Here is a 21,168-nt window from a genome sequence, read left to right as displayed (position 1 = left end):
CACAGAGCTGAGATTTTAACCCAAGCAGCTCAACCCACAGGGCTATGCTCTTAAACTTTAATAATATTAATGAAAATACTAATGAACCAGTCATGTATAGTAAGGGTTCCAGATCCTTCTTTTCAGGATTTCTCCATTTTTATTCCATCAACAGTGTGTGTGTCAGCTCTCAGGCATCACCTGGCAGATGTATACATACATCACCTACCTAGGTACTGGCATGTCAACCCCAGACAGGTCCTGACAGATCACCTGGGCTGGGTTTTCCTAACTCATTATCCTTGGGCAGCCATTAAAGGGTACATGAACTCTCTGAAGTTATGTGCAAAATGAGGGTGTGTGTAATTCTGAAGGCAGATGTCATAGATTTCTTCAGATTTTCAAGAAGGTCTATGAACTTTTAGAGATCAGCCCATGTTTTGATAGTTGATAAAATTGACACCTAGGGATGAAAATGGACTTGCCCAAGTACACACAGCAAGGAGTGACAGAGCTGGGTTCAGACCCCAGATCACCTGGCCCAGAGCCCAGGCTCTTCGGTTACATCATACCGATTCAACTCGATACCCTCCAACATGCACCAAGGGCCTGCCACGGTCGAGGTGCCTTAGTGGGGATTATACGCACGGCTCACAAGCTTTGGGTAGTTTTAGAAAATCGTCGTGCTTCATGTTTAATGCAAAATGGCATTGCGCCATTTCTCTAAAGTTCTTGTCATTGGTAACTACCATTGATCTGCCTGTCTGCTTGTCTGCTATGGATGAAAACTTAGCTCATGGCATTTCATTCATATCTAGTCCAGTCTGCCTATACTGGCCCCACTCCTGGCCTCCACAGATACTTAAAGTGGTTGGGCGTTTGTATCTCATTACTTTGTTTAAAATAATCAGTTCAAAATAAAACTGACAACAGCTAAACTACACAAAGAAAAATGTGTTAATGACTGAACACTGACAGGGGAATCACATTGTCCTGACAAAGTTCAGATCAACCAAACGTGTACCTGGAAAACTGGACTCAGTAGAAATAAAGCCACAATAGAAAATTCACTCTGGCAGAAACTAAAACTTGATATGATTACATTTGACATAGATAAATCACAATTGATAAATAAAGCCTGCCTTGTAAAAATTCACATAAAGGAATGAATCCCTATAAATTGTTTTGATAAAATAAGAAACGACAAAAAGTAGAAATGGTTTCACTGCACTATATTGAACATTGATATTGAAATTAAAATGGCTTAATGAGACAATTAAGAAAAATACTTTCTTGACAAAAATTCAACCATGTTGGTGCTTTAAATGCTTGCAGTTATAAGCATGGAATCAAAGCATCCTCAGTGCCAAAGGACAGAGGTCAAAATGTCTGCCACGTTAAACACAGATCAAAAGGAAAGTGCCAGTATAGTGAGGTCAAAAATTCCTACAGCTGTGTTTTGTAAGTGAAGATGCAATCATTCGCAGGCAATGCTCTGATGAGGCAGACAAACTGACATGACCACTGCCTTTGCAAAGCTCACTTGAAAAGCCAAGCAACTATCACAGACTATATTATTCTAGGCATGCTTTAACCCTACGAGGTCCATGAAGATGTGAAACTCCAAGGAGTAGATGTTATGAGTGGGGTGAGTGAAGAATTTCTCAAACATGCAAGGGGGTTCCAGGAGAATTTACTTTTCTTCCTGAACAAGAGGGGGTCTCTTTCCTCTTGGTCGTCCTTTTCTGGTGGTCCCAGGAGTTACGTGTCCCAGGTCATCTCCAATGCTAGGCAGACCTCTGGGCCTCATGCCTGCCCACTCTGTTAACCTTGTCTTCTTTGACAAGGCTGGGGTCAGTGCCGTGCTAGAGCTGGCTCAACCCACTCCTGAGAGCCAATTATTAAATTTCAGGAATTTGGTGAGCTGGTTGTTAGACACAGCCTTTATTAAGATTTAAATTATATAAAGAATATAAACTTATGATCAAATATATTGCCTTAAAAAAGGTAATAAATACTCAAAACTCATCACTTCCTAATTAGTTTAGTAGAATTTGCTACTAAGGCTGTTCACACCTATCCTATGTGTATGGTAGATACTATATGGTGGTGTGCACATCTTTCCCAGCCCCATATTCAGCAACATCACATTAGCAGCTTGAAATCAGCCAAGGTAGGAGTATATATATCACAGAAATTTGAAAATGCTACAAGTGAAGACTTAATTTATGGATCTGTTGATTGTCTAGATTTAAGAAAGCAATGCTGGGGCTTCCCTGGTGGCGCAGTGGTTGAGAGTCTGCCTGCCGATGCAGGGGACACGGGTTCGTGCCCCGGTCTGGGAAGATCCCACATGCCGCGGAGCGGCTGGGCCTGTGAGCCATGGCCACTGAGCCTGCGCGTCCGGAACCTGTGCTCTGCAACAGGAGAGGCCACAACAGTGAGAGGCCCGCGTACCGCAAAAAAAAGAAAAAAAAAGAAAGAAAGAAAGCTATGCTAATAATGCAGATTATACTTAAAGCTGTCAAGTCTATATCTGTCCCATGGTGATGAGCACAAAAAACTGAGGCAATATTCTTTCGAATTCAGGAAAAAAGTCATTCACACTATTGACAAATGAGTGATTTCCAACCTCTTTGTTGTTTCACTTTCATCTTAACTTGTTAATGAAAATCTCAATGAACATTCATGTCAAAACTGTTCTTGTTACCCAATTGCAACCATGGTTGACTCTAGATACAAGAGTTTTGAATAAATCAACGAATGCATTTTCTGAGAATCAACTGGCTATATGAAATTTACAATAAAAGCATTTATATTTTATTATTTGTAAATTGGGTACTGTACATCCTTTATAAAAGTAAAATGTATCATAACCTTGAGTATGCATATACACACATTTTCAGAGTTGTCACTTACCTCTGACTTCCCTCAGAAGCCCCTCATTCTCTTACCACAAGACCACCAGGACCTGCTGCAGCCACCAGGCCGTTAGGCCAAGTGAGGTCATGATGGGCCCAGGGAAGTACCTGGAAGCTTCAGGCTACAGGAAGGGAAGACCAGTGTTTACAGTAAGGGCTGTGCAGAATGGCCTTCGTCTGCTCAGGGCCTTTATTTATTTTTACACCAGCCTAAGGCCTTTGACCCCAGTTTGAAGTCAAAGGACAGGAAGAAAGATCCCTTACTTTCATGAGGATTGGCAACATAGTTTGGCTGGCAGAAAACTCCAGGGCAAGCCCTGCCCCAGGACATCTCAGGGCCCTGGAATGACAGCTCATGTAAGAACTGGAAAGAGAATGACCCTACTTCTTCCTGGAGGCCATACATCATTTGGAGTCTCTGCAGGAAGCCCACACTCACTCACATACCTCTCTATCTCATGTCTGCTGGTGTCTTTCATGCCGGGGGACAGAGGGGGTACTCATTTATTTCATTATTTTATCCATGTATAACTTATATCCTAAATAATGCCTACCATGCATTCACATATTCATTCATTCATTTATCCAATAAAGTAGTATCAAGTACCTTCTGTGTGTCAGGCACTGTTCTCGTGCTGTGGGTACAGGGGTGACCCAGACAATCTCTGACCTCATGGCGCATAACATCAAGTGGACAATATGGACATTAAACTGGTTTCACATCCAGTTGGATGCAAACTCTAAGTGTTTGCTCTACATGTTCCAAGCTGAATTCATTATCTTCTTCACACAAACAAATACTCTTCTCAAATACCTGTCAAGAGAACCACATCATAGCCACCACTTATATAACATGTGCCAGGCACTAGTCTAAACACCTACATATATTAACTCACTTAATCCTCACAAGAATCCCACAAGAGAAGTACTATTATCACCTTCATTTTACCAAGAGCTTGAAAGCTTCTCTGAGATCACACATTTGATAAGCAGTGGAATTGTTCAATGGTACCACCATTCATCCTGGGCAGGATGTTCAGGTGAACAGGATCAATCTAGCTGAAGTTCCATGAAATTTAGCAAACGTCTAGCTTCAGTTTTATGCAATACTTGCAGTACGGATGAGGCTTAGATTGGTATCCTTATGCCACTTTCCACCTGCAGGACTTTGAGCAAGAGTTAATTTCTTACTTAACCTCCCTGAACTTGTTTCCTCATGTGTTCTATATGAACAATTATACTATGCAGTTACTTCCTGGGTGGGGTGAGATCATTAAGAGGAGTCAGTGATATAATGGGACCACACACCTGGGACCCTGGCCCACCCAAGAGCCCATAGGCTCCTTGAGGTCATGGACCATGATTACCTTGCTCACTGGAGCGTGAACCTAGCACATAAGAGGTGTTGAATATTGGATGGTTGGTTGGTTGGTTGCACGGATAGATAGATGGATGGCTCTGTTTCCATTGTCCCACAGGAGCTATCCCTGACTCAGACTCTCCTTCCTAGAGCTTCTCACATGCCTATCCAGTCTCGCCCAAGAAGACCAACAGATACTCAAAGGCAGGGACTGGGTCTTTTGTCCTACATCTCACCACAGCCTCAACTTATGACTCACCAAGGAAGGAGCCTTGGGATTCTGAAAAAATCACTCTGCCCACTCAGGTCCCAAAATATCCTAAAATTATCACCTGTCCCCTGGCACCCTTACTTCCAAAGAACTTTCAGGACTGAAGGGATTTCTTGTAATGCTTGGTGGATTAATGCTTGTATGTACCGAGTTTCCTGGTCATTCCCCTCCTTAAGACAAAGGGGAACCATCAAATGTTCACAAGGAAAATTGTTCTCTTCAAGATCCTAAGTTCTAAAAAGAAAATGTGAAACCAGAATTACATAGTTATTGAAAGCACTGATTTTCAGATCAGATAGAACTGATTTTGAATCTCTGCAAGTGTCTTAACTACTTTGAGCCTAGATTCTTTCATCTGGAAAGTGGGGTTAATAACACGTTCTTTGTAGGGTCATTAGGAGGATCAAGTCAAATACTGTAGGTGTATTACTTAGCACCATGCCTAGCACAGGGCAGGGACTCAGCAAAAGACTGTGATTATCCCTTATTGTAATTGGTACTTCACTGAAAATTAGGAAGAGACCAGCACATCTATAGCAATTCATCCTCAACAAATGAAAATTATGCTTATTATTCTCAATAAACTTTTACTAAGCACCTGCTATGAGTGTGAGCAGCCTTATCACCTAATTCCCTATGTCTCTCGTGAGCCAAAAGCAGGTAGATTATGGTCTTAATACTTTCTCCCTCTCATAAGTGATGAGAAGTGGTCACAACCTGAATCAAAAGTTTCATTCATTCATTTTTTCTTTATTGACCCATTCATCAAACTTTTATTGAGCTTCTACCATGTGTCAGACACTGGTAACAACTCTGGGAATATAGAGGTGAGTGACACAGGCAAGGTCCCTGCTCTCATGGAGCTTCCAATCTAGGTGGTGCACAGGAATTTTTTAAAAAAGCCAAACAGACAGTATAATTATAAACTGTGATAAGTGCCCTGATGCAAAAGTACAGGGATCTACAAGCACATGAAAGAGGGAGAGTCTAATCTAAGGATAGAAGAAGAAAGAAAGGGAGACACAGACTTTAACTGGAAAGAAAACAAAGGAATGCCACAGGACTTGGAAGAGGGTCAGATTATAAATCTAAATAATCCCTTAGGACTTTAAAACAACTAAAAATGCAGATCCTCCAAGTCATCTCTCTGTTTGGCTATCCTTCCCTCCACCCACCAGAGTTCCAAAGCTACATGTTCTAGGACAGACAAAAGTCTGTTTTGTTTATCTCATGAATAATTAGCTGTTTGGTCACCGGGATTACCAGGCAGCTATTATTTCAGCCTGGCCCTTGGCAGTTGCCCTGGGGAGGAAAGCAGAAGTAGTGTCACTGCTGTCTGGGGCAATGTGCAGACGTCAGGGGTGTTCCTATGAGCATCTCTATGAAGCAGATGTCCAATATATCCCCAGATGAACAAACATCAAAGTTCTCAATTTACAAGAAAGTTCAAGAACAAAAATGTCACCTTCACACATAATATTTGGCCCATGAAAGAAAGGTAAAGTAGTTGAGAGTCATATACATTAGGTTTAAATATCATAGTCTACATCTAAAATGTTAGAATCAAAGACAGAAGAGATCACCTACTTAAAAATTCTTTCCAGAGATAAAGAATTTGCAATAGGTAAAATTTGCATAGGCAAAAATTTGGTTTTTTGCACAGTATAATGTAATGGGTTCGCACCCTAGTTCCAGCATCAGGGAGACATGACTTCAACTCTCACATCGACCACTTACTAACTGTGGACTTAAGCAAGCCATTTCCATTTTCTAAACCTCAATGGAGATAAAAACAATAGTATCTTCCTCAAAATGTTGTTGGATTACATGAGAGAGTTCTCAGAAAGGTTTTGCATAGGGGCTAGTGAATAACGTTCATTCAAAAATCTCAACCGTTATTTTTGTTTTGATATGTACACATTTTCTGGTCTCAATAAAGTTGTCCCATCAAATGATATATATGAAAAAACAAAAGCCAGAGCCCTCCAGGTCAGTGCTTTTCAAACTGCAGATTAGTGAATCTAGAAATCAATTTAGCAGGTCATAAGCTGGATATTTTTAATTAGAATAGAATGTTTTTAAAAATGAATAGATCAAAGTGCATTTCATGGTGTAAGCACAAAATGGTGTTTTGTCAAACAGATACTATAGGTATATTTGTGCATATGCATACTGAGATACAATGTAAAAGGTATTTCTTACTGTGTGTCATAGTAAAAAACAAATCAAACAAACAAACAAAAAATTTGAAAGGCATTGCTGTAGGCTGATCCAGAGCTCCTGAACACACTCTTTGGTAATGATATACTACTTAGGAGAGACATTACTGCCCCCTGCTGGAACTCTTGATTTCTCATGGAGAAGGAAGACCTCAGCCATCCACCCCATACCCTGTCTGGAAGCTTACCTGGGGGGAATGCACCCCTTGAGCTATCCTGATGCCCTGCGCAATGAGTCCAAGGCAGCACTAGAAGTGGCAGCCGGCGTTCTCACCTTTAAAATAATTCTGAAAGCACAGTGTCCTCCCCTCCCACCTGCCTCCACAGTCTCTCCCGAAAACAAAGCTGAGCAGCCCCATGACTGAGTTATCCTTGGTCTCACCTCTGCCCTATCACACATCACAGCTGGGCAGAGCCTCCCCAGCCCCTAAGCAACCACACGTCTCTGCTTCACTGATCAGACTACACCCCTTGGAGGAAGGGGAACCGACTGCATGTTCTCAGAGCTGGGACCACCAGCAGCCTCCATCCTCTAATGCCCCTGAGTTCTAAAATAACTGACTAGGGCTGGGGGACCAGAGGAGTACAGACTTGGAAAGATGTGCTGTCCCATCCAAGAGATAGGCCTCCACCAAGAGGTCTCACCAAGAGGTAAAGGTCCCAAGAGACCAGCAACCCTAACACACACCCCTGTCTTAAGATATGGAGCCCAGAACCAGATACGCTTACTAAGAATCTACTTAGTCCTGCTTCAGGATCAGAGCTACCATGAATTGAGGTCTCATACCTAGTCATCCATACTTGAGGTCTCAAGTAAAACTCAAGGCAGAATTAAAATTGAGACTGAAGAGTATAGAGTAACTTGCCCAGTCACTCAGCCAACTTCAGACCCAGGTGCCCTTGAATGCAGGACAGCGTTCCCAGCCACTGCTCTAAGTCTGGCTGCACTTCCAAATTTCAGGACTTAACACCAAGAAAGAAACAAAATATGACTGAATTGCAAAGTGGCAAATAAAACCTAGTATAGAAAAGAGTAAATCTTAAGTTTAAAATAAATAAACTAATGGTTGGGTCATAGTAGGCATTTTTTAGAACATAAACCATTTTATTAATTTGCTTTAAAAATAGCCTCATTTGTCCTAAGTCTTGGATCAAGCTTCTTTCTTCCTTAGGTAAAGCCCTGCTCCCAAAGATAGATGTGCCTCAGCCATTTCCTCATCTATGAAATAAAGAAGGTAAACAAATCTATCAGGTCACCTAGTGTTTACACTATGTGCCAGGCATTGAGTGTGTTCAGTACTTTTACATGTGCTGATACAATTCTTACAACACTGGGCTCAGAGAAGTTAATTAATTTGCTGAAGGTCACACAGCTAGTATGAGACAGATTCTAACCCACGTATGCCTGACTCCCTTGCCCCCACTAGGAACTGTTACCTTGGTGAATGCACGACTCATCCTCTTTAATTTTTCCTTCTTCCCTTCCCCTTGTCCACACATCCCAATGGGAGCAATTATCAAAAGGGAAGGAGGTCAAGATCATGAAAAACAAGGAAAGACTGAGAAACTATCACAGGTCAGAGATGACTAGGGAAACGCGACAGCTAAATGCAATGTGGTATCCTGGACCCTGGATCACAAAAAGGACTTGAGGGGAAAAACTGGTGAAATCCAAATAAAAGCTGGAGTGTGTTGTTGCAATATCCAGCTAATGGGTCTCCCACCTTCCCTCCTGCTGCTCTGTAATCTGTTCTCAGGCTGCTTCCAGATTCATCTTTCCAAAGCACAAATCTGAGCATGGCTCTCTCACCTGCTTAGAACCTTTTCATGGCTCACCCTCACACTCAGGATCTGTCTCCAGCGCCCTTCTCCGGAGTCTTCTCTCACTTCCCTTCCTTACCGCCCCAACTGTGCTCCAGCTTTGTTCAACTCATTGCTGTTCTCAGAAAATACCAGATCCTCTCCACCCTCTGGACCTTTCTTGACACATACCCCGTCTGTGAACCCCACCCAGGCTGCAGGTAGAATTAAGTAGATATCTCTCTTTCTCAGGATTCAGTTTAGATGTCACTTCCTCCAGGGAGCCCTCCCTGATACTCTTGCTCCCATGCTTGGGTTAAATCCTCTCCCCTGAATTCTCATTGCACCCTGTAATTAGCTCCCATCACAGTGCTTCCCATCCTGGATCATATTCATATCTGCCCCTTCCCTCTTATACAACTGAGTCCCAGCTTCCCTGAAATGGGAAGTGTGCAGCCAGACATGGCATTGAATAGCACTGACTCCCACTGTGAGGAGGTCAGTCGTTTGCACTGCTTGCTCTGTTTCCCTGATTGCTCAAGGAGAACTGTGTTAGTTTGTCTTCAACACTCCCTGCCAAATGTTAATCTCTTTATTTTCAAATAATGCCAGATCAAGCCTAGGCTGGGCACTTGCCATAAGCAACAGGATCTAGCTTGAATTTAGTGCATTGTTTGTTTTCACTATATTTGTTTTTATTTATGTAATTCTTTTTTTAGAAAGCAATATGTTTTTCTTCTGCATAGACCAGTCATCCTTTATAAAATTGAGTAAAGGAAGTAAATCAATTTAGAAAACAATTGGTAAGTGGTTGTTCAGATGGCACACATGGTGATAAATGCAAGTGTGCATATGCATATGCACATACGTGCACACAAATGTGCACGTATGCACGCATGCATAAAGCTGTGAAAATCGCCCAGAAGGAAACATTTGTGCAGCTAAGTCCTTGGACCCAGGGTACTGTTGTCTTTGCCACAACTACCTGTGTGGCAGGGAGAAAATTACTTTTCTGTTTTTCAGTTTACTCACCTGTAAAAGAGAAGAGAAAAAAACTGGGCCATAAAAACATGATTTCATCTTCCAGATACAAGTCTCTCCTCCTGTTCATATGGCTTGGAAATAACCAGCTTGGAAATTTCTGAAAAGGAACCTACAGGAGGTCATACTTTTTATATTAGAGATCAGAGATCTAAAGTTTATAGAGGTTAAGTGACATGCCCAAGGGTCACATCATAATTTAATGTCAAATTCAAGACCAAGATCCAGGTCTTCCCACCCCGTGGTGAACTGTTTCTTCCTTCATTTCTGAAACCATCCACCCCTATATACTTCTTTCCCCGGATAAACTTCTGTCAAAAGAGTTACATTCAGCTCAATATCAAAAAAACAAACAACCCAATCCAAAAATGGGCAGAAGACCTAAACAGACATTTCTCCAAAGAAGATATACAGATTGTCAACAAACATATGAAAGATTCTCAACATCACTAATCATTAGAGAAATACAAATCAAAACTACAATGAGGTATCACCTCACACTGGTCAGAATGGCCATCATCAAAAAATCTACAAACAATAAATGCTGGAGAGGGCATGGAGAAAAGGGAACCCTCTTGCACTGTTGGTGGGAATGTAAATTGATACAGCCACTATGGAGAACAGTATGGAGGTTCCTTAAAAAACTAAAATTAGAACTACCATATGACCCAGCAATCCCACTATTGGGCATATACCCTGAGAAAACCATAATTCAAAAAGAGTCATGTACCACAATGTTCATTGCAGCTCTATTTACAATAGCCAGGACATGGAAGCAACCTAAGGGTCCATCGACAGATGAATGGATAAAGAAGATGTGGCACATATATACAATGGAATATTACTCAGCCATAAAAAGAAACAGAACTGAGTTATTTGTAGTGAGGTGGATAGACTTAGAGTCTGTCATACAGAGTGAAGTAAGTCAGAAAGAGAAAAACAAATACTGTATGCTAACACATATATATGGAATCTAAAAAAAAAAAGGTTCTGATGAACCTAGGGGCAGGACAGGAATAAAGACACAGACATAGAGAATGGACTTGAGGACACGGGGAGGGGGAAGGGTAAGCTGGGACGAAGTGAGAGAGTAGCATTGACATATATACACTACCAAATGTAAAATAGATAGCTAGTGGGAAGCAGCTGCATGGCACAGGGAGATCAGCTCGGTGCTTTGCAACCACCTAGAGGGGTGGGATAAGGAGGGTGGGAGGGAGATGCAAGAAGGAGGGGATATGGGGATATATGTATACATATAGCTGATTCACTTTGTTATACAGCAGAAACTAACGCAACACTGTAAAGCAATTATACTCCAATAAAGATGTTAAAAAAAAAAGTTACATTTTACTTACAAAGCACAAGCAAACACACACACAATATAAAGACATCTTAAATAATGCAAAAGCAAATAAGAAAAGGATAAAAGCAATGTTAGATTTCAAAGCATTAGCTCAGTTGAATAGGGAAGTAATGTAACTGAAAGCTGATAAAACATGTTACATGTTTTGCACAATGTTGTAATTCCCTCCTTGTTCTTTATTTAGATTAGATGCAAGGAGCCAGAAGCCAGGCAGGCCACTAAGTTTGGGGGGAGGATTAGGATAAAAGAGGGTAACTGATTCATCTTTGGCTACCACCTATGAATAATAAAACCTGTTTAAATAGAAACCAGGCCCAAACACTTCACTCACTCTCTGCGGATCATGAAAAACAGCATCAACATGATTCCAGGAGGAACAATTCACCACATTTTTTTTTTTTTTTTTTTTTTTTGCGGTACGCGGGCCTCTCACTGTTGTGGCCTCTCCCGTTGCGGAGCACAGGCTCCGGATGCGCAGGCTCAGCGGCCATGGCTCACGGGCCCAGCCGCTCCGCGGCATGTGGGATCTTCCCGGACCGGGGCACGAACCCTTGTCCCCTGTATTGGCAGGCAGACTCTCAACCACTGTGCCACCAGGGAAGCCCTCACCACATTTTTTAAATGGAATTTTCAGACACTTTTAAAGAATATTTCAGCAGAGTAATTGGCATACAGGATGTAGTCATTTCAATGATACAACACAATGTTTTTCTCATTTTAAAAAATAGCCTTATCCTCGTCTTTGGAAATGTGCTGAACATTTTTATAACTGACCTGGTTAAGGGCAAATTTACCAGATTTACAGGTAAACCAAAGTGCACAGAATCACAAAGAAATGGAAAGATATCCCACGCTCTGGGATTGGAAGAATTAATATTGTTAAAATGGCCATACTACCCAAAGCAACCTACAGATTTCATGAGATCCCTATCAGTTTACCCATGACATTTTTCACATAACTAGAACAAACGATCCTAAAATTTATATGGAACCATAAAGGACCCAGAATTGCCAAAGCAATCCTGAGGAAAAAGAACAAAAGCAGGAGACATAATCCTCCCAGACTTCAGGCAATACTAGAAAGCTACAGTAATCGAAACAGTGTGGTACTGGCACAAAAACAGACACGGATCAACGGAACAGAATAGACAGCCCAGAAATAAACCCACACACCTACAGTCAATTAATCTTTTACAAAGGAGGCAAGAATATACAATAGAAAAAAATACAGTCTCTTCAGTAAGTGGTGTTGGGAAAGTTGGACAGCTGCGTGGAAATCAATGAAGTTAGAACACACCTTCGCACACACAAAAATAAACTCAAAATGCCTTAAAGACTTAAATATAAGACATGACACCATAAAACTCCTAGAAGAAAACATAGGCAAAACATTCTCTGACATAAATCGTACCAATGTTTTCTCAGTCAGTCTCCCAAGGCAATAGAAATAAAAGCAAAAATAAACAAAATGGGACCTAATCAAACTGACAAGCTTTTGTACAGCGAAGGCAATGAGAAGGAAAACAAAAAACAACCTACAGACTGGGAGAAAGTATTTTCAAATGATGTGACTGACAAGGGCTTAATTTCCAAAATATACAAATAGCTCATACAACTCAACAACAAAAAAACAGCCAACCCAATCGAAAAATGGGCAGAAGACCTAAATAGACATTTCTCCAAAGAAGACATACAGGTGTCAAGAGGCATGTGAAAAGATGCTCATCATAGCTAATTATTAGAGAAATGCAAATCAAAACTACAATGAGGTACCACCTCATACCAGGCAGAATGGCCATCATTAAAAAGTCTACAAATAACAAATGCTAGAGAGGGTGTGGAGAAAAGGGAACCCTCCTACACAGTTGGTGGGAATGTAAGTTGGTGTAGCTACCATGGAAAACAGTATGGAGGTTCCTTAAAAAACTAAACATAGAGTTCCCGTATGATCCAGCAATCCCATTCTTGGGCATACATCGAAACAAAACTACAATTCAAAAAGATACCTACACCCCTATGTTCACAGCAGCACTATTCACAATAGCCAAGACATGGAAACAAATGTGCAGCAACAGATGAATGGATAAAGAAGATGTGGTATATATACACAATGGAATACTACTCAGCCATAAAAAGGAATGAAATAATGTCATTTGCAGCAACATGGATGGACTCAGAGAAAGACAAATACCATATGATATCATCGCTTATATGTGGAATCTAAAATATGACACAAATGAACCTATCTAGAAAACAGAAACAGACTCACAGACATAGAGAACAGACTTGTGGTTGCCAAGGGGGAGGGGTTCGGAGAGGGGTGGATTGAGAGTTTGGAGTTAGCAGAAGCAAACCACTATATACAGAATGGATAAACAACAAGGTCCTACTGTGCAGCACAGGGAACTGTATTCAATATCCTGTGATAAACCATCATGGAAAAGAGTTTTTAAAAGAATATGTATGTGTAACTGAATCACTTTGCTGTACGGCAGAAATTAACACAACATTGTAAATCAACTGTAATTCAATTTTAAAAAGTACACAGAATCAGAAAAGTTTAACCAAATTTCCCAATGAAGTATAAAATGGGTAGATATAATGCCCTTCACCTAAATATATATACATGTATAGATATATGTGTGTGTAGGTATTTATGTGTATATATATTTTTGTATATATATACATGTATAGATACATACATGTATAGATATGTGTGTAGGTATTTATGTGTATATATGTATAGATACATGTATAGATACATACATGTATAGATATGTGTGTAGGTATTTATGTATGTATATTATGTATAGATACACATGTATAGATACATACATGTATAGATATATGTGTGTATTTATGTGTATATATGTATATGTATTTACGTGTGTGTGTGTATATATATATATATATATGTATACTTGTAAAAATTGAGAAATATCTGGCCAAACAGAAACTCATGTGAGAAGAGACTTCAAATGATAAGCTCAATGTGAGCCAACGGTAAGATGTAGCTGATGGGGAGAAGAAAAATCTTAATGTAAAAATAAAACATTAAATCACATTAAGTATGGTAATGACCCCCTTTACTCTCCACCCACCAGCCAATACCAGTTATAGGAACCACACTATCACAGGTACAGAAATTGGCATCTGGCCAGAGGAGAGTAATAGGTCAGTCAGGAAAAGGGAGAGGGTCTGTAACCTGAGACAAATGGGGAATAGTTCATGGCATGGGTCCCAGAGCCAAGCAAGCCTTCTGCAAGCACGAGATTCGTTAACCATTCTGGCATGCATGTGCCCTGTCGGTCTCCCAGGAATGTTGTTGAAAGGACTCTGCATGGGAGGTTAGACTCATCTTCAACATCCCTCCCTTGGGGATTTTATGGTTTGTGGTGGGAGCAAAACTACATCTATCTTACGCGGTAGTGGACTAAGTCACTTCATTTCCTTTCTGGTGAATAATACTCTAGAGTAGAGAGCATTTTACCAACCAACCAAGCTCCTAAGAGAAAATAAGATGTACCAATATGTACACAGCATTGGTGACTAGAAGGTGCACTATTGACTCAACTCACCACCCCCATCCCACCCCACCACACCACCAATCATCTGGTTGCTCCAAGGAGATAGAAAGTAAAGGCAGAGGGTCTTAACAGTAAATCTAAGCTGTTGGGGATCAGATGGCGATCCCTATAGCTAGCTCTTACATGTGTCCACATTTCCGAGCAAGAGTGAACCACCAGCATCAGGGTCATTAGAGATGCTCGTTAATAATGCATGTTCCTGGGGTGTCTCCCAGGCCTACTGAATCAGAATTACTGGGGTAACCAGAAAGTTCATTTTCTGCAAGTTCCCCAGGTGATTCCTTTTCACATTCTCTAAGAACCATGGTTCCAGAGGAGTGCTTCTTGTGCTTCAGTGTGCATTAGAATCACCTGGAAAACAGGGTAAAGCCAGGGATCCTTGGCCCCAGAGACTGTGCTTCAGAGGTCTTAGGTGGAGCCTGAAATTCGCATTTCAAACCAAACAATCTCAGAGGTGACGCTGATGTTGCTGGCCCAGCCAGTCAGTGGACCATACTTGGAGCTCACTGCCTTAGCAAATTCCTGATTCCGTCATCAAGGGACTCATATACTGTGGTAGGCAGCTTCTCCCCACCTCCTGGGATCCACACCCTTGGTAATGCCCTCGCTATCTGTGTGGGCCGGACCTAGTGACTCATAGATAATTAATAAAATATGCAAAAATAACTAGTTTTCATCTTCCCTCTTATTAAGGAGACAAATGTGTGAATAAATGTAAATGAGCAATATTTAATAATATACACTATTTACATGTAATTTACGTCATAACTTCCTTAGTGCTCAATTTTTAGGCTTTGATGCTTCGGAGCCTTCTCCTGGGTTTATGGGAGGTTATGAGGGAGCAGAGCCTCGGGGCAGGATGGAGATGGTGCCTCCACATCAGACCTCACCTCCTGTGCATTCCACCTGGCCATTCTGAGACTGTGTCTTTTGAGCTAATAGCATGGTGAATTCCCTCCTGCCAGTCCCCGTGACAGGAGGAGTGGCACCCCCTCTCGTTGAATAGAGAAAAAAAACAAGTGACTAGTTTCTCTGCTGGCAAGGGTAGGGGTCTTTCCCTGAGAAAAGTCAGTGAAGGGAACAAAGTCCAATGGGCTGGTCTTCTCTCCAGTGCAATGCCTGATTTCTTCCCTGAGGGAAGGAGACAGCTTTTCTAGGGGCAGGGGTCTCATTTTCTCTAGAACTGTGTGTCTAGAAAGTGCATTTCAGGGTCTGTATGTGTGGAAGGGCCACAGTCTACTGGATAGGTTCTAGACACAAAGCCAGGACCCCTAATCCCTGCTCCACCGTCCATGCCTTGTGTGACCTGGAATGAGCCCTCTCCCTCTGGACTATGCTCTTCCCATTCTGAGATGAGAGGCTAGGCCAGGTGATGACTTGAACCCCGCCCCCAGATTAACAGCCTAGAGCAGAGAGGTAGCTTCTGACCATGCAACTGGTCAGAGATGGGACAGCTGTCCTCAGAGGGCCAGGCCCCCGCCACTCAGCCACCGCGCCCTCTCTGAGGAGCGCCCAGAGGGGCTGCTATGCCAGAGGGGGCTCTGGCAGATGTGGTCCAGCCTGGTCCTAATGATGTCCTGCAGCTCCTCGTCACCCAGCAGGACTGCTGCAGCCAGGGCCAGCCGGAAGTATTCAGTGGCATCGTGGGCATCCTAACCCCCAGCATGGGGGCAGAGAAGAGATAGCATTAGCAGACATTTCCAGGAAAGGCTAAGAGGCAGTGCAGGAAAAACTAAGAACACTAGCTTTTGTCTGCCTGACATCCTTTCCCACCCTCTTCTCCTGGTTCCTTGGGGGAATTCCTCCTACCAACTCCACTGCAGTTCTGTGACAGTGCTAACCCTGGCGGCCCTCCTCCTCAGCCACAGGGATAGCACCTTACCCAAGCTCAGAGAGTCATGAACCAGCATCACCCTGGGCACAGAGCTTCAGGTATGTGAAAATGACTCAAGCTGACCTGTCCCAGGTCACTCTCTGGGACCTTTTAAGTGTGATCTAACAGAGAAAATGGTTGCTCACCCTTTTAGATGGGTGCTTGAGCCTGTCAATAACTGGAGGAGAAGAGGCCAAGAAACAGAGAGAAGCGGAAACATTCAGAGCCATGAGATACAGAGAGAGGTGGGGAAATCCATGATGACATTTGAGTACCAGCATCCAGAACTACCTGAAATTAAACTTATACCTGAACTTCCTTGTTCCTTGAGCCAATAAAATCTCCTGCTTTGCTTAAGCTACTTTGAGTTGAGCTCTTTCCCTTGAAATCCCTAGAGCCCTCGGTTGATGCAATCCGATCACACACACATTGTCCCACTTCCTGGGAGCTGTGGGACAAAGGCAAGCTCACTGTGGGGGAGTCCTTCACTACCCCATCGTCCCTCCCTAATGGTTGGGATGCAGAACAGGTGGTTCCTCCGGTGAGACTCAAAAAGGGATGACTGGTTCCCGTTAACCCTCATCAGTCAATAATAAATTTAGGCCAGAAACACTCTGGCAAATAAGAAAAAGACAACAGAGCTGCCCTAAGGGTCCCCTGGGGGCCAAACACAGGAGTGACTCACAAGCCACTGTATGAAGAGATTAAGCATTGTGCTGGAGCAGACAGAGACCTCTGGTAAGGGCAGCCAGTGCCCAGGGACAAGGTTCAAGGGCCAGAATTGTAACTGAGAATTACAGACCACACACACAGTTCTAGAAGTGACTGGAAAAATAAGTTCTGGATTCAACTCCAGCAGAGCAAACAGGAGAGTCAGGGCTATGGTCTTCTTAGGACCTAGGCTTACTTACATTCTAAGACCCTGCATGTTATTATCTCAAACATGTTAACACGTACCTAGATTTCTCCTAAGATAGTTTATACAACTTTATAAGAAGTGAGTTGCAATTGACTAATTAATCTATAACATTTTTAGACATACAGTTAAGAATTAATTTTGATTTTAATTTTGGAGCTTATAGTTCTTTTGTTTGGGGGTCTCATGCATTGTTTTGGGTCTCATATATTTTCATAGGTCCTAGAGGAGCTCACAGGCACTAGACCAATGTTCCCATAGTGCCTGACAGATGAAGTGGGCCCAGAAGTCACAGCAGGGCAAGGAAAGAGAAGAACTAGGGCCTGTCTCCTCAGCAGAGATGAGAGCCTCTTTGAGGTCTCCAAGGGGGCTAAGTGAAAAGAGGCATTGCATTCCCAGAGGAGCCACTCCCCACCCTATGAGACAACACTCCCCATCTTACCCCTCTCAACTTTACCCTGAAGGCTCAGGGTGAGGAAAGAATATAGTTGGACAGTAGCTCTCAGATGACCTTGGAAGCCTGGCTCTTACCTTCAGCTGGTAGAAGGTGAGTTGGCCCAGGCGATAATACACCTTGGCATAGTATAAGGCCTCCTTGGGGCTCTGCAACCAGGGTGGACAGAGCGACAGAGTCTTCAGGTAGCAGTCCTCAGCCATCTCGTACATGTGCAGGGAATAGTACACAGTCGCCAGACGGTGGAAGGCCACCAGCTCCTGCCTCTGATCTCCTAGAAATTGGAAGACTGAGAGAGATATCCTGAAGCCAACACTTTGCATCATTAGTTCACTCATTCATTCTGTACAATTCTCTGAAGATCTACTAGGTATCAGGGATGGAGCTTGGGACATAGCAAACAAAGCAGAAGTCCTGCCCACATGAGGCTTACTGTCTCACAGGACACAGACATTCCTTAAATAACCCCACAAAGGTAAGATTACACCTGTGATAAGTGCTACAAAAGAAAACACAGGGATCTGTGAGAGTGACTAAGTGGAGTATGTGTTCTGGACAAGGTTTTCTGGGACAATTCCTGAGAAACATTTTTTCATTGTGGATGTCACTGTAACTCAGAATTCTGGGAAATAATTATTTCCAAATCTCTGTGATGGGAATGGTGACAAGACTAGCTCGATGGAGTAGCTAAGAATTTCTGACAATGAATAACTTCATATAACAAATGTTTTCTCCACATGAAAGTCTCTCTCTTCAGAGTTCTTCTCTGGGGCTGTCATCAGCAGCCCCTAGTCACCCCCTACCCTTCACCAGCTTTCAGTCTCAAATAAGCTACAGAGACCCATTCACTTTTAACTCATGCTTTAGAATCTTGGTGTCTAAGGGATCTTTGACTTGTTCTGGTTTTGGGTGGATTTCTTGTTTCAATAACTAACTCCTTTAACACAAAGTAGCATTTAAAGAGAACAAATGCTTCCAATTGTGTTTTTGGAGTATTTGCAAGGTGGCTATTTGATGCAACCTAAAAACATCACTTTTAGGCTTCAAAGAGCCAAAAGCCAAAGCTAAAAGAGAAAATCTAACTCTCTGATATGGAAAAGTCCAGTCACAGGGAATCACATGAAATGGTGGATATAGCCTCCTTTCAGCTTCTGCCCAAGGAAGGACAAAGAATGCTCCAGAGGGAGCTGCCTGGGCCCCCAAGGTCTTCCTGAGATTAGCAGACAGTTGCACAAATAAGGTTTTCTGCAGTAAAGGGAGAGGTAGGAAAAGAGAGAGAGCTCTGAAGTGCAATTAAATACAATAAAGTCCAGTACCATCCACATCTCACGCCCTTGAGAATGCCCAGAGGTCCCTTCTAGAATTATCACAGAAGACTCCATTTGCCTTTACATCTAATCAATCCTCTAATAAAACCTGCTTTTCCTCAAGCACCGACATTCAAGATGAGTTTATCTTTTTTCATTCTGCCTCTTTTTTTTCTGTTTTAATGACTTACATTGTTTCTCATTAGCTTTTGTTGTAAATGCAAGTATTTCAGCTACTGAGGGAGTTAGGTTAACAGGAATCTGACCTTCATTTACATTTCAATTCCATAAGAAAATGTGTACTTGACTAATAATTAACTAATTAAAAAGTTAAAAAAAAAAAAAAAAAAAAAAAAGGGGCGCTCCCGGGGGGGCGGGGTGGTGGACCCCCCCCCTGCCGATGCAGGGGACACGGGTTCGTGCCCCAGTCCGGGAAGATCCCACATGCCGCGGAGCGGCTGGGCCCGTGAGCCATGGCCGCTGAGCCTGAGCGTCCGGAGCCTGTGCTCCGCAACGGGAGAGGCCACAACAGTGAGAGGCCCGTTTACCGCAAAAAAAAAAAAAAAAAAAGTTAAGGCACAGTGCTTTTGTAACGGGGCACTGCCTGTGCATAGGATAAAATACCATTTACCCTGGACTCAGAATGATACCAATAACACCAACTATAATAATTAGCGTGCACAGGTAACACCTATCAAGGACTTATTATGTACCAAGCACTGTGCTACGGGTTTTACCTGTATTATCATGGGCCTTCATAACAACTGCATGCTGTGGGTGCCATTTTTAATCCTGATTTGGCAATAACAAACTTGAGGTTTATAGATGTTAAGTAGCTTGCTTAACTGGGGGCTCCCTGACACTTCGACCTGGAATTTGAACCCACAGAGTCTGACTCCAGAGCCTATGCGCTTACAACTTTGTTGTCCCTCCTTAGGGAGTGTTACCCCCTCCCATTCAATACCCTGGACAATTAGGACCACCAACCTGCGACTGTGCTGAGTCTGGCCGCCAAGGTGGCAAATTCCAAAGCCTTCTCATAGCCTTCCAGGCTGATCTGCAGCTCTGTCAGCTTGTTGAAAATCCGGAGCTCGGTTTTCACTGCCTTCATCCTCCTTGCTAAGGGAACAGCCCCAGCCTGAGAACAGAGGCACAAGGAACCTTAGTCTAGCTGAGAATCATTGGCACATACCATACTCTAGGAGGCTATACTGCATCCTACTGCCAGGGGTTGAGGGATGGCAGTGACTAAACCCAAGGGGGAGATGGCACCTTCCATGCATGGCTTTTCTCAATTCGCTCTCCTGGTCCTTGCTCTTGGTTGCTCTGCCCGGACCTCAGAGGTGGAAGAACTAGAGGTCATCAGGCTCCCTGAAACTGACAGCAGGAAAGGAATGATGACTTTCCTCAAGGTCACATGAGAAGTTACTCACCCACCAGCTACACGTTCCCTTAGCGCCCACAGTGCTAATCTACAAAGTACATACGTGGAGTATGTGCACAGTGTCTGAGAGTCCCCAGTAAATAGTCATTTCTATTATTTTTATTATGATAGAAATTTGGGCAGGTCACTTCATCTCTCTGAGCCTTAGTTTTCTCATCTATAAAATGCATATGACCAAGAGCACCTCAATAGTCAGGGACATGTTTCTTGTTCACCCCTAGCTCAGTGCCTGGCACATACTGGGTCTTGATGAATGTTTGATGACTGAATAAACAATTGAACAAGCGAATGAATAAGTATCTGAATAAGTGAAATATTAAGATCAAATAAGATAATGAGTTTTCCCAAACTTCAGTCAGTGACGAACAACAATTATGATTCTTCACATATCTGCTTAACATCTGGACATTTAATTAGTATTATTTCTTAAATCAACTGTCTTCTATTTCTTGCCTAATTCTTTGCAATAATATCTGTGATAGCATAGGTTTGATGAACTGGTATTATACATCTTTAATTTTTTAAATATATTCTAATGCATACTTAATGAAAACATAGTAAAGCAAGTGCTCACCCATGGACCAACCATCTCCCACCATACCATGTACATAGGAACATTCTGGTCAACAT

The 21,168-nt window shown here is 42.5% G+C and overlaps 1 protein-coding gene across 1 annotated transcript in view; it reads right to left on the bottom strand.

The window, feature by feature from the left end:
- Positions 1-16,004: 16,004 nt before the first annotated feature.
- Positions 16,005-21,168, bottom strand: part of SH3TC2 (SH3 domain and tetratricopeptide repeats 2) — a 61,962-nt gene continuing 56,798 nt past the window's right edge. The window contains exons 15-17 of the mRNA XM_024738259.1: positions 20,082-20,232; positions 17,865-18,061; positions 16,005-16,196 (exon numbers count right to left, since the gene is read on the bottom strand). Coding sequence (XP_024594027.1) covers positions 16,005-16,196; positions 17,865-18,061; positions 20,082-20,232 — 540 coding nt within the window. The remainder of the gene's footprint in view (positions 16,197-17,864; positions 18,062-20,081; positions 20,233-21,168) is intronic.

Source organism: Neophocaena asiaeorientalis, unplaced genomic scaffold (assembly GCF_003031525.2).
Source record: "Neophocaena asiaeorientalis asiaeorientalis breed wild unplaced genomic scaffold, Neophocaena_asiaeorientalis_V1.1 scaffold404, whole genome shotgun sequence".
NCBI lineage: Eukaryota > Metazoa > Chordata > Mammalia > Artiodactyla > Phocoenidae > Neophocaena > Neophocaena asiaeorientalis.
The sequence above is the reverse complement of the archived record's forward strand: the minus strand, read 5'-3'. Positions and strand labels throughout refer to the sequence as shown.